Source organism: Dendrobates tinctorius, unplaced genomic scaffold (assembly GCF_039654945.1).
Source record: "Dendrobates tinctorius isolate UK_male_01 unplaced genomic scaffold, ASM3965494v1 ptg000035l, whole genome shotgun sequence".
Lineage (NCBI taxonomy): Eukaryota > Metazoa > Chordata > Amphibia > Anura > Dendrobatidae > Dendrobates > Dendrobates tinctorius.
Genome location: NW_027361703.1, coordinates 25,953,593 through 25,968,310, shown reverse-complemented (window position 1 = coordinate 25,968,310; position 14,718 = coordinate 25,953,593). Strand labels below are relative to the sequence as shown.

Genomic DNA, 14,718 nt, shown 5'->3' with positions numbered 1-14,718 from the left:
GAATACTCTGGAACACTTTAGGCGATCAAACAGCTCAGAGATCAGAGGTAGGAGGTATTTATTTTTTACTGTGATTTGGTTAAAGCCCCTGTAGTCAATGCAGGGTTGCAGAGAACCGTCCTTCTTCACAAAGAAAAACCCAGCCCCCGCCGGAGATGAGGATTTCTGGATAAATCCACTAGCGAGATTCTCTTGTATATACTCGGACATAGTGCGAGTCTGGGCCTTGGACGGGGGTAAATTTAGCCTCGTGGAGGTGAGGTACCCGGTAGGAGGTCAATCAGGCAGTCATACGGCCAATAAGGTCACAAGGTCTCTGCCTCCTTCTTGTCGAAGACGTCTGCATATGTCCAATATGCCACGGGCAGGCCAGACAAATTAGCAGTAAAAGTAGGAGACCAGACAGGACAAATGGGAGCAAGGCACATTTCGTGACATCCTGAGCCCCAACGGAGTTCTTCTCCAGAGCTCCAGTCCAGAACAGATTTGTGTCTGCAGTCATGGGAGACTTTGAAGTAGAGGATAAGAGAGACCAGACAGCACATGAAGAGAGATCTTCTCTGAATGCTGCATCCCACTTGAAGCTCCATGGGCTCCATGATTAACTGGATGGTCTCGGGAAGAGGCTTTCCATCCACTGAAGAAATAACCAACGGATCCAGAAGATATAAGACCAGAACCTTATACTGCTTGACCACAGCCTGTTGAACAAAGTTACCCATGGAGCCGGAGTTCAGGTGGGCCAATTCAATAAAAGACCCTTTGCCACAGGAGACAGATACAGTCAGGGTCAACGATGGAGAGGTAGAAGTTTTGCCCAGGGTAGCCTCTCCTACCAACCTTAGGCACGGGCATTTCCCAGTCTCTCGGGCCAGGAACAAATAAGGTGTTCAGAGCTGCTGCAGTAGACGCATGTCCCTTCGACCCAACGAAACTCTTGTTGGCGCTTGGATGGCTTCACCGGGTTAATCTGCATAGGTTCAAGCTAAGTAGACGTGGCAGGAACTTGCTTAATGATCAGTTGGTGAAAGGTGGGAGCCAGGCATACCGATCTTCTCTCACAGTTCACATCTTTGGTCTGTTAATGGAACCTAATGTCAATTCTGTTTGAGAGCATCACTAGGTCATCCAGAGAGGTGGGTATCTCCCAGCCAGCCAGTTGGTCCTTGATTCGCCCGGAGAGGCCCTCCCAGAACCTCATTATTCCAAGCAAATTCCAAAGATAAGGTACGGAAACGGACCACATACTGGCCCATGGACAGGTTACCTTGGCATTACTGGAGCAGAGAAGAGGCTGCAGAAGAAACGCAACCGGACTCGTTGAAGATCTTATGAAAGACCTCCAAGAAGGACTGGAGGTTCAACACTAATGGATCCCCTCTTTCCCACAGAGGATTGAGCCATGCTAGGACCTCACCAGATAGGTGTGACATGATGAAGGCCACTTTAGCTCGGTCCAAGGTGAAATGATGAGCCAGGAGTTCGAAGTGCAGCGTGCACTGGTTAATGAGCCCCCAACACAGGGTGGGATCTCCGCCAAAGCGTGGAGGAGCTGACAGATGAGGTCTGGAACCTGGTGCATAACTGGCTGCTTGGTGGGTCTCCGTGGTGGTGCCACCTGAGAGGATGTAGAAGCGGCCGGTAATGCCAGCACATCAAGACTGGTATTCAAAGACCATAGATAGGATAGAATGTTGTCCTGCTGATCCTTCTGGCGGGAGACCTCCTGGTATAGGTTCGAGATGGAAGATGCCTTGGAGCCAGCGGATTCCATGACCTGTGCAAACTGTAATGGGCTGGATGGTGGAACCACTGTGCCGAAGCTCATGGAAGACCCGGAGGGGCGTGACTAGGAACCTCACCCAAGCGACTACAGAAATGCATCAGCTAATGACACTGTGGTCCGTGTAGAGATTAAGGAGGTGATCCAGGTGCTATTCCAGGATTGACCTTGGGGAGATGGCTGCTGACTCCTAGGAACGGGTAGCTGGGATGGTCTGTGGGAATGTCCAACAGATGCAGGAAGGCAGAGAAGATGACAGGAACTGCAGGTGCAGATAGGACAGTCTGATGGTGAGATGAGCACTGGAGGGTGCAGCTGGCTCGGCTGCCAATGAGGTGAGCAGAGCACTGGCAGGTGCAGCGCAGCAGGCTCAGCTGCCATTGAAGTGAGCACTGGCGGGTGCAGCAGGCCGAGATGCAAGTACTGGGACTTGAGAACTGACAAGCGTGTTAGAAACAAATTGACAACATTGCACAGGCACCTCCATGTTGGAGGAGGCGTTTTAAATAGTAAGAGACCTCCAGCTATTGACTGGGGACACTTTAGAGGAATGCGCATGGCCCCTTTAAGAAAGAGGAAGTTTGCGCACGCGCTCTAAGCACAGTGCCTGGACACCTGCTAGGAGTGCACGCACCCAGGGCAGCAGCAGACCTGGAAGGAGCAGGACACAAGCCTCGGCGGTGAGTACGTTGGTTTCTCGGCAGGGAGAGAAGGACTGCAGGCAGAGATGCGGGCACTACAGGCTGTGTTTTTATTTACCATATAATTGTAGAATTAGTAATGGATAGGTGTCTTATCAGCATTTAACCCATCTGATGCTGCTGTCAATAGTGACATCGTCATAGAGGAGCATTGCGCAGTGAACCCATTCCCTGCGCGCTTCCATCAGGACAACGCAATGCGATCGCATTGTCCTGATGGTCTCCATGGAGACCCCCGACCCAAGATAGCTGCGGGGTTTTTCTGGGTCCTGCAGGGAAGGTGGCTTCCCAGTGCCAACAGAGAGCAGGACCTGAGACGCCTCCTTCCCTGCCTGTCAGATGCTGATCTGATACTCTGCAGTGCAGAACATCAGATCAGCGATCTGATGTAATACGTGATGTCTCAGGATGGGACAATCTAAAAAAAAAATAAACTAAAAAGTGTTAAAATATTTTTTACAAAATCCACAAATAAAAAAATCAGATATTTTCCCAATCAATACATTTATGTAAATAAAAAAATAAACAATAAAAGTACATATATTTGGTACCGCTGCGTCCATAATGACCCGCTTTATAAAACTGTCCCACCAGTTAACTCCTTCAGTAAAAAACTGAAAAAAGAGGCAAAAAACAATGCTTTATGATTATACCACCGAACAAAAAAGTGCAAAAAAGCAGTCAAAAAGATGAATGTAAATAAAAATGGTACCGCTGAAAACGTCATCTTGTCCTGCAAAAAAACAAGCCATCATACAGCTCCATCAGCAGAAAAAAAAGTTATAGCTCTCAAAACAAAGCGATGCAAAAATAATTTTTTTAGAAAATAGTTTTTGTGTAAAAGCACCAAAACATAAAAAAACTATATAAATTGGGTATCGCTGTAATTGTACCGGCCCGAAGAACAAAGCTGCCTTACCAATTTTACCACAAGCGGAATGGTATAAAAAAAAACAATCAAAAAGCAATTCCTGAATTGCTGATTTTTGTTCATTCTGTCTCCCAAAAATTGGAATAGAAAGCGATCAAAAAATGTCATGTACCTGAAAATGGTGCCAATAAAAACATCAGCTCGTCCCACAAAAAACAAGCCATAACATTACTCTGTTTGCCGAAATATGGCAAAATTATAGCTCCTAAAATGTGTTGATGCAAAAACTAGTTTTTGCAATAAAAGCATCTTTTAGTGTGTGACAGAAGCCAAACATAAAAACACAATATAAATCTGCAAAAACTAAGAAAAAAATACAACCAAAATCCAAGTATGCAAAAGTATAACAATATTTATTTGGGATATACAAATACATGGAGGGGGAAAGTTACCCTAAGGACACACAAGTTGGAAAAAGACGCAGAGTGGATCAAAGCATACATAATATATATACTAGAAGAGCAAATAGATAAATAGGATGGTCCCCAATAGGATATTGAATCATAGATAGGAAAGGAATGTCACATAATGAATAATACACAAGCTAAGATATTTATACAGTATAAATCTGGTATCGCTGTAATCGCACTGACCCGAAGAATAAAGTCGCCTAATCACTTATACTGCAGGAGGAACAGCGTAGAAAAAAAATAAAACCAATTCTTCACATGCTGTTGATTTTTTCATTCTGCCTCCCAAAGATCGTAGTAAGGCTCAGTGCAAATTTATTCTGTACTCTGCGCTGAGCGCTTACACCTGGGTTTCTGTTTAAGTCTCTAAAATAAGTGATTCAGATGGAACCTCTGGCTGAAGACTCCTTATAATGAGGCAGAGAGAGACACTGTGGATGACATAGGACTTGTGATCCGGCGATGTCTGTCTTTTTAGGATTACATAAAAGTGCCGTCGGCCACAGTTTTATGCACTTCTGAAAAGGACACTACTGAACAAAGGCCAGACGGAGTACAGCGTAAGTCTGCTGCCTCGTTATAGTGAATGGATCCATCGGGGGTTTCATCTGTCACATCACTCAGAGATTTAGATGGAAACCTTGATGTAACTGCTCAGCGTAGCGTGCCGGATAAATGTGATGAATGTTATGTAAAATGTTCCCAATAAAAGCTTTAACTTAATCCACAAAAAGCAAGTCCCTACTCAGGTCTGTCTTCTGTTAATGGAAATATAGGGGCTTCCACGTTACTAGTAGCACAAAGGCTCTGAAAAAGCTAAATGGCTCTTCGACCCCCAAAAGAATTTCAGCAAATTTTCCGCTCCCAAATCCAAATGAAACACCCTCCCTTCTGAGCCCCAGTGTGCCTAAACAACATATAGGACCCACATGTTTGTCATTTTTGTAGTGATGAGAGCCCCCCTAATTTATGGGTGCATGCCTTCAGAAGCATGGGCTGGGCATATCGTACTGGTGACTGCAACGTGTACTGGTCACCACAATGGCAGTTTGCAATTTCCACTTGGCAACATCCACTGCTGCATGTTTCTGGAAAACACCCATGGAGTCAAAATTGACTACTGTATACCTGTAGATAAATTCCCAAAGGGGTATAATTTCCAAAATGGGGAGACTTAGATTTGCTTTTCTGAATATAGAGTCTGCAAACTATTCTAAAAAAATCTGTGTTCCAGTAGGTAAATAGCGCTCCGTACTTCCGCTGTACAGCCACATATGGGGTATTTCTACATTCAGCAGAAATTCTGGGACAAATTTTGGTGCCATTTTTACCGTTTTCCCAGACTGAAAATGTAAAATTTGAGGCGAACACAATTTTGGTGGTAAAAATGTAAATTATTTTTTTCTTCACTGCCACACCTGTAGTGTCAATATAATCGCTGCACCACTAGATGGATTCATTGAGAGGTTTAGTTTTTAAAATGGGGTCACTTATGGTAAATTCTGCTATTCTGATATCTCAGGGGCTCTGCAAGTATGACATAGCATCCTCAAACCAGTGCAGCAAAATCTGCACTGTAATATGGCGCTACTTCCATTTTGAGCTTTGCACTGTACCTCAAAAGTAGTGTTCGACCACATATGGCATCAGTGATCTCAGGCGAAATTGCAAAACAATTTTTGGGGTCCATTTTCTCCTGTTATCCTTGTGAAAATACAAAATTTAGAGCTAAAAAAGATTTTTTCAAGAAATATTGTATTTTTTCATTTTCACAGCTTAATGTTATAAACTTGTGTGAAGCACCCGGGTGTTCAATACACATCTAGATACTGTAAGTTCCCAAAGGGGTATAATTTCCAAAATGGTGTCACTTGCTGGGGGTTGTCACTGTTTTGGCACATCAGGGACTTTCCAAACGCAACATGGCATCCGCTGATTATTCCAGTAAATTTTACATTCAAAAAGTCAAATGGCGCTCCTTCCCTTCCAAGCCCTGCTGTTCACCAAAACAGTTGTTTTCCTCCACATATTGGGTATCTGTGCACTCAGGATAAATTGCACAACAAATATTATGGAGCAATTTCTCCTTTTACCCTTATGAAAATGCAAAATTTTGAGTTAAAAGGATTTATCTGGGAAAAATGTGATTTTTTTATTTTCATGGCTCTACGTTCTAAACTTCTGTGAAGCACCTTTAACCCTCATCTAGATAAGTTCCCTATTGGATCTGGTTTTCAAAATGGTGTCACTTGTTGGGGACTTGCACTGTTTAGGCATATCAGGGGCTCTCCAAACGCCACATGGCATCCGCTAATTATACCAGCAAATTTTATATTCAAAAAGTGAAATAGCGCACCTTCCCTTCCGAGCTCTGCCATTTGCACAAACAGTAGATTTTCCCCACAAATCTATGGGGTATCGGCAAGCCCAGGAGAAATTGCACAACAAATTGTATGGTCAATTTTCTCCTCCTTTACCCTTTCAAAAATAAAAAAAATAGGTCTAAAGGAAACTTTTTGTGAAAGAAAACTAAAGGTTTATTTTTTCCTTCCACATTCCAAAAATTCCTGTGAAGCACCTGAAGAGTTAATAAGCTTCTTGAATGTGGTTTTCAGTACCTTGAGGGGTGCAGTTTTTAGAATGGTGTCACTTTCACTTTGTGGTATTTTATGTCATATAGGCCCCTCAAAGTCACTTCAAATGTGAGGTGGTCCCTAAAAAAATGATTTTGCAAATTTTGTTGTAAAAATGAGAAATCGCTGGTCAACTTTTAACCCTTATGTCCTAACCCAAAAAAATGATGTTTCCAAAATTATGCTGTGGTAAGGTAAGTGGGAAATGTTATTTATTAACTATCTTGTACGATATGACTCTTTGATTAAAGCCGGGGCAGACTTGCAAGGAACTCGGCCGAGTCTCCGTCAATACCCAGCACTGCCGCCTGCTTTCAGATCGGAGCATTCATCTGCTTAGAAATGCATGCAGCTGAAATCTCCGATCCAAGTGCCGGGTATTGAGGTGCAAGATTCGTCCGAGTTTCTCGCAAGTCTGACCCGGCCTTAAGGGGAACACCTGGCTATGAAGTTCAAAGCTCAATGAGGATACAGAACCAATTTAGTGCTTCAGGAAGTCAGTAAAAAGTAGTTAGGAGTGTTCAAATCAAGAAAATGATAAGGGTGCCCATACTTTTGCATCGGTCAAATTTTGTTTGAATGCAGATTGCACATTTTATGTTAGTACAATAAACCTCATTTGAATTCAGAAATATAACTGAGTCCATCAGTTATTAGATATATGAATCTGAAATACCTGTTGCAAAAACCAAAATTGTTATAAAGAGAAAAGGTTAACATTAATAGGGGTGCCCAAACTTTAACATATGACTGTAACTGTGTCCTACTATAACGTCCAAATAAACAATACGCTTTAATACATAGCCAATATATCTACTGCAGGCCTTTAGGTAACCCTTATTTATGTTGCCCTCTAGATTACAAATTATAAAAACAGCTTGCCCCGTACTAGTTGTTCCTTTTTTTATTTCTCTTATGAAATCCTAACCAGACAAACATTCCTACTAGATAAATAATTATTATTATTCATTTATATAGCGCCATTAATTCCACGGTGCTGTACATGAGAAGGGGGGTTACATACATAGTAATAGATATCGTTAGCAGTAAACAAACTTACAATGACAGACTGGTACAGAGGGGAGAGGACCCTGCCCTTGTGTACTTACATTCTATGGGATAGTGGGGAAGAGACAGAAGGTCGGGGGTGCAGCAGCTCTGGTGGTGATGAGGCGGCGGCTCGGGCGGTGGTGAGGCGGCACAATGGTTATTGCAGGCTGTAGGCTTTCCTGAAAAGATGGGTTTTCAGGTTCCGTTTGAAGAATAAATTGGATGTGTATTAAATTTATGTAGAGGTGGTGAAATTGTGTGTAGGACATTGGGGTATGGTAACATTCGGGTGAGGCAAACTGCACCTCCGAGATGAGCTTTGCTATTATACCTATGCTAACTTCTTTGTCTGGCCTTGATTTGTAGCATAATAAGTTCCTTATGCTGTGTAACAAATGGAGTGGTTAATCAGTTTTATATGTTCTCTTTAGAAATGCTACGTAAATCTGACAAATAGATGTTCTTTTATCACCTTCAAGTAGAAATGAGATTCAGCATTGTGTTGGCCATAATCAAAACTGAGAGAAGCACATGTTCTAGATTTACTGATGATGGATGAATGATACCTGGTTGATATCTGAAAAGTATCAAGTATCGGCATCTTCTCAGGCAAATATTATAGTTTCAGGACGGCTTACTACAAAATGTGCGACCAATTATAGCTACAGTCAATTTCTGCATTGTTATGTGTTGCTAAAAAGATAGAGTGCTGGTAAGGTGAAGAAAGCGTTATTCGGCAGAAGTAACTTATGGAGAGGTCTGTCATTTTTATCATAGCTACTTTCAACTGTGAGAGGGAGAATCATAAAAAAAAAATCCAGAAAATCACATTGTATGACTTAATTTACATTTTATTGTATGAAATAAGTATGTGATACAATAGAAAATAGAACTTAAAATTTGGTTCAGAAACCTTTGTTTGCAATTACAGAGGTCAGACATTTCCTGTAGTTCTTGACCAAGTTTGTACACACTGCAGCAGGTATTTTAGCCCACTATGCCATACAGATCTTCTTCAGCTCTTTCAGGTTTCGTACAACATTGATTTTCAGCTCCCTCCAAAGATTTTCTATTGGGTTCAGCTCGGAAGACTGGCTAGGCCACTCCAGGACCTCAAAATGCTCCTTACAGAGCCACTCCAACTTTCTCTGATTGCTGTTGCCAGATCAGCTTTGCAGGTTGGAGCCTTGTTATGGACCATTTTCTTGAACTTCCACTAAAGATTTTCAATTGGATTGAGATCCAGACTATTTGCAGGCCATGACATTGTCCTTATGTGTCTTTTTTCAAGGAATGTTTTCACAGTTTTTCCTCTATGGCAGAATGCATTATCATCTTGAAAAATGATTTCATCATCCCCAAATATCCTTTCAATTGATGGGATAAGAAAAGTGTCCAAAATATCAACATAAACTTGTGCATTTATTGAAGATGCAATGACAGCCATCTCCCCAGTGTCTTTACCGGACATGCAGCCCCATATCATCAATGACTGTGGAAATTTTCATGTTCTCTTCAGGCAGTCATCTTTTTAAATCTCATTGGAATGGCACCAAACAAAAGTTCCAGCATCATCACCTTACCCAATGCTGATTCGCGATTCATCACTGAATATGACTTTCATCCAGTCATCCACAGTCCATGATTGCTTATCCTTATCCCATTGTAACCTTGTTTTTTTCTGTTTAGGTGTTAATGATGGCTTTCGTTTAGCTTTTCTGTATGTAAATCCCATTTCCTTTAGGCAATTTCTTACAGTTTGGTCACAAACATTGACTCCAGTTTTCTCCCATTCGTTCCTCATTTGTTTTGTTGTGCATTTCCTGTTTTGGAGACATATTGCTTTAAGTTTCCGGTCTTGACGCTTTGATGCCTTCCTTGGTCTACCCGTATGTTTGCCTTTAACAACCTTCCCATGTTTGTATTTGGTCCAGATTTTAGACACAGCTGACTGAACAACCAACATCTTTTGCAACATTGCGTGATGATTTACCCTCTTTTAAGTGTTTGATAATCCTCTCCTCTGTTTCAATTGACATCTCTCGTGTTGGAGCCATGATTCATGTCAGTCCACTTGGTGCAACAGCTCTCCAAGGTGTGCTCACTCCTTTTTAGATGCAGATCTAATTTGATGTAGGTGTTTGTTTTGGGAATGAAAATTTACAGGGTGATTCCATAATTTTTTCCCTCAGAATTGAGTGATTCCATGATTTCTCCCCTATGCTTGGTTTAAAAAAGTAACCATTACCGATTACCACATTTTATGTTCTTGATTTCTTTTAGTGTTTCTTAAAGCCAGAAAGTTGCCATTAGAAATGACTTTAGTTTTGTGCCATGTCTGTAATCTTTTTTTTTTACAAAATTAAACAACCGAATGAACATCCTCCAAGGCCGGTGATTCCATAATTTTTGCCAGGGGTTGTACTTATTTTCCCCAATGTATATAGGCATGGACAGCATCGGACTGGAGCACCTTGGGCCCACCAGAGAAAATCATTCTTGGTGCCCATTATGTAGCTACATAGAAATAAAGACCACTAATTGTGGGGTAAAACAAGCTAATATCCGGGTAAAATATAAGGTAGTAGTCGCAGGGGTTGGGGTAGCCCCCTCATAGAATATAATGCAGCGCCCCACAAAATATAATGCAACCCCCTCAAAAGGTATAATGCAGCCCCCCATAGAATATACTGTAGCCCCCTCATAGGGCATAATGCAGCCCCCCTGATATAGTATGATGTAACCCCCTCAAAGTATAAAGTTGCCCCCCTCCACCTCCATCATTGTTCTCCCCCCTCCACCCCCATCATTGTCCTCATCACCACCATCACTGCCCATTCCACCACCTCCATCATTGCCTACTCCCCCTCCACTGCCATTGTCCTTTCCACCACAACCATCATTGCCTTCTCCCCACCATACCATCATTGCCCATTCAAACAACTCTAGCATTGCCTCCTCCCACCACATCATTGTCCTTTCCACCATAACCATCATTGCCTCCTCCACCACCCCCACCATTGCCTTCTCCCCACCACCCCTGCTCTCTTCATCACCCACATCATTGCCAATCTTCAATACACACAGCACCACTCTCACACAGCACCACTTTCTCACTCACAAAGCACCGCACCACATACACACACACGCACGCATGCAAACAGATACACACAGCACCACTCACCTCTCTGCACGTTCCTCGAAGCCGCAGCACATCCCGGCAGCATCTTCGTCGCCGGCAGCTTTCTCTCTGAAACAGCCGCACACTGAAGCACCGGGCAGGAAGCAAAACAGCATTGGATCCCTGCAGCTCCACTGCCAAGCTGCAGGGATCTCTCCCTACCCACCGATTGCCCTAAGGGTTAGATGCCCTGCAGGGGCCCACCTCCAGGGCCCCAATGCAGCCGCACCGGTTTTACATGCGGGCAGTGTTAGCCTCAGCCTGCGGCTAACACTCCCCATTATTAAAGTGAAAGAGTATTTACTCCTCTCCACACCCATGGGGGCATGGGGAAGCATGAATATGATTATGTACAAAAGAGAAAAAAAAGTGATGGCACTCACCGTTCTGTCGTGAAAATTCTTTATTGATTAAAAGGCATTGGCACAGGAGGAACGTACAGAGAGTGGAAGACGGCCGTTTCACGCACTTGCACTTCAACAGGAACTGCTTAGGGGTTAAGGAGCAGTGCCGAATCTTCTGTCTCTTCTATTTATTTTGGAAGCATGAATATTCATTTCTCTTTAGCAGCGGGGACAGGGTCCTATCTCCAGCTGCTTCTCTGCTGACAACGGGCTGGCCCCCCTGACTCAAGTGCCCCAAAGCAGCTAGGTGTGCTGCTATTAGCAACTGACTGGGGGCCCCTGGAGCAGTGGGGGCCCTAGGCAGCTGCTGGCCAGTATGCCAGCAGGTGTCAGTGCCTGGGCACACCGGAGAATCCTCCGGTTCTCCAGTGGGCCAGTCCGACCCAGGACATGGAGCTCTTTCAAAGACAAGTTCAGCAATACCTTTACATGATCAGTCCATTCCTACAATACTGAGAAAGAAGTGTTTGAATGGATATGAAAATGAGGTTGAAGGACTATGATAGATCTGAAGCCTGTTACTCTAGCTCTATTCCCTGCTCAGCCTCGCCTCCTTCTGCTTGATTGACTGCTCCTTTGCCTGAAGTCACACATATTAGATGCAGCACAGGTTGGGGAATATAGATGGAGTGATAGAGGTTTCAGATCTGCAAAGAGTCCTTCAGCCTCATTTGACTATCAGTTCTTTCAGTAATGAAGGAGAAAATTGGCCATGTAAAGGTATTGCATGTTCAAATAAATAGTGTGGGGTGAGAAATCCTGCTGAATTATTTCCTTTAACAAAATGCAAAGTGAATGACCACAAAAATAATCTAAATCAAATGAATATTTAGTGTGACAGCCATTTGTCTTCGAAACAGCATCAAAGCATCAGTTGTTCCAGTTACACTTGGACATACTTTATGAAGGAACACGGCAGGGAATTTGTTCCAAATATCTTGGAGAACTGACCACAGATGTTCTCTGGATGTAGGCTTGTGCAAATTCTTGTGTCTTCGTGTAATCCCAGACAGCCTCAATGAAATTGTGATTGGGGATCTAGGAGCCATACCATCACTTCCAGGATTCCTTGTCTTTCTTTAGGCATAATTCAAAAGCATTTTTTTTTTTAAATTCTCCACCCTCTATCAGTCAGTGAAAACTGGACAGTACATGGATGGCATCTGAATACGGTCATATTTTTCACTGACTATTTTTATCTGACGCTCGGACTAATATCAGGCAGGTCTCTGCAATTTTGCAGAGACCAAGAAAAAATCCGACATGTAAACAGCCCCATAGACTGTCATAGCAGTGTGGATAGCATTTGTACGTGAAAAAGTGAATAAGCCCTTAGGCCTCTTTCACACTTCCGTTTTTTACAATCAGTCACAATCCGCCAGGTTTTGAAAAAAAACGGATCCTCAATTTTTTTTTGAGGATCCGTTTTTTTCCCATTGACTTGCATTAATGGTGGATTGTGACGGATTGCTGTCCGTTGCATCTGTTTTTTGTGAGGATCCGCCAAAAGTTGCTGTCCGTCACCATCCTCAAAGATTTCAAAACGGAGCTTGTAACGTTTTTTTCTCTGGCGGATCCTCCAGACACTGATTTAACCCGAATTTCTTTCTGGGTGCCGGACAAAACAAGGAAAAAATTCTCTCTCTCTCTCGCGATTCCTTTAAATTTCTTCATTTTCAGGATCCGTCTGAAAACGGATCCTGTGCCATCCGTTCACATCAGTTGAGAACGGATCCGCTTGTCCGCCTTTTTGGCGGATTATAACTGATGCAAAAAACTGAAGTGTGAAAGAGGCCTTAGACTGAAGACAGTTGTTAATGGCACTGGTGGTGTGTTTGGGGTTGTTGCACTGCTGCAGAATACATTTGGAGCTCATCAGATGCCTCCATAATGGTGTTGCATGAATAGAGAATTGTCTGATTGATAAATATCTGCCTCTTCTAACTTGGAGAGACGTGTCAATCAACTATAACGCGGCAGGAATAGGCCCGCTGTGGCCAGCGTCAGACTAGTCATGTCTCTCCCTATAGTCTTCAAACTAGGGCGGCACGGTGGCTCAGTGGTCAAATTAATTGGGTTGCACTGTGACCCCAGAGTACTACAAGCAAGGTGCACAAAATCTATCTAGATTGGCCTCTTTGTGACTTGTTTGTCTCCATACCCTGAGGGTTGCAATGTGAGCCCTTTCACTTGTACATGTGATGTAGCTGCAACATTGAGAGACCCTTGCTCACACGTCAGGTGTCGAGTCGCCTAAAGAAAACTTTGTGCGACTTTTTGACTTGTGTATAGTAAATGTATCAGAATTCCCCCCCCATGTACATTAGCCACTTTCTAACTTCTCTTTTCATGTTATAGGTTCAGTTGGAACAGCGGGCAGAGTGTGTAACCAGTCATCTCGTGGCATGGACAGCTGCGAGGTTATGTGTTGTGGGAGAGGCTATGACACGGCCCGAATTACCAAAATGGTGAAGTGTGAATGTAAGTTTCACTGGTGCTGCGCGGTTCGATGCAAAGACTGTCTACACACTGTGGATGTGCACACGTGTAAAGCAGCCAAAGATGCTGGGTGGAATGAGAAGACATGAGGCCGTTTCCTCCGACATTACTGACGTTATTGTGTACATGAAAGCTACCGGTAAATCTTCATCACAAGCAGCGAGGACAAAAAGGGGGTTTTCTGCTTTATTAAATTATACTAAGTTATGTTGTAAATGAAATATTGTGGTGCCAGTATTCACGGAGCTATATTTGTGCGGTGAAGAGATTTGTACAATTTACAGCAGATCTAAGGGTGTCGTTTGCTTTGTTATCCATTTTGTGTGTGTGTTAAAGCACAGTATATGGTATTACTGTACAATGTGACAATATGCATTATGGCCTCTCAGTTTAGATTGCAGAAAATAATGCCGTACGGGGGTCACTTTAAATCACCGCCTATACGGATAGGATTTCTGGACGTTCACCATTACTACAAATACTACGCTCTGCACACTCTGTTCCCAACACATTTCAAGTGTGTAATTATACAGAAAATAAAAAGCTACAGATTTCCTCTTTCTCCTGTATCTAATAAGTCAAGTTTCAACTCCTCATCCTTTTGCAAGCTCACAGACCTATTTTGTAGCAGAAAGTTTATCAGTCAGATATTGCAGAGAGTCTGGAAGGGGACATAGAAAACCATTATTGTATACAGGTAAAGACCATTTCTGATTTTGGGCAATATCACTAAAGTTTTCATGAGCAAGTCATAATGAAGTACTGGAACCAAGGATGACAGACCACCATGTACTCACACGAGGTATTTCCAGAAAATGAGGAAAAATTATACTTAACGATGCCGCAATTCTGATTGGATTACGGTAATCTAGTGAAAAGTAGTACAGTAATCCATAATTCTGATCTCTGTAGTCTGGTAGGGTTTTGCCTTCTGCTACGTGTATAAACTACCAGCTGTACATTCTTTATACAGAGTCTGTAAGGATTCCTCCCAATGAAATCACAGTGGGTACGAATAGGCTTTTTAGGAACTCATCCACAGGCTAATTGAAAAACATACCTAACTAATCTGATATAAAACAGGAATCTGACAGCAGATTTTTGCAAATTTAATCTGAGAGCAGCA

General features: G+C 42.9%; 1 protein-coding gene across 1 annotated transcript in view; it reads left to right on the top strand.

Annotated features, from left to right (window-relative positions):
- WNT2 (Wnt family member 2) overlaps positions 1–14,289 on the top strand; it is a 180,947-nt gene extending 166,658 nt beyond the window's left edge. Inside the window, 1 exon segment of the mRNA XM_073573351.1 lies at positions 13,452–14,289. Coding sequence (XP_073429452.1) covers positions 13,452–13,681 — 230 coding nt within the window. The 3' untranslated portion in view covers positions 13,682–14,289.
- Positions 14,290–14,718: the final 429 nt, after the last annotated feature.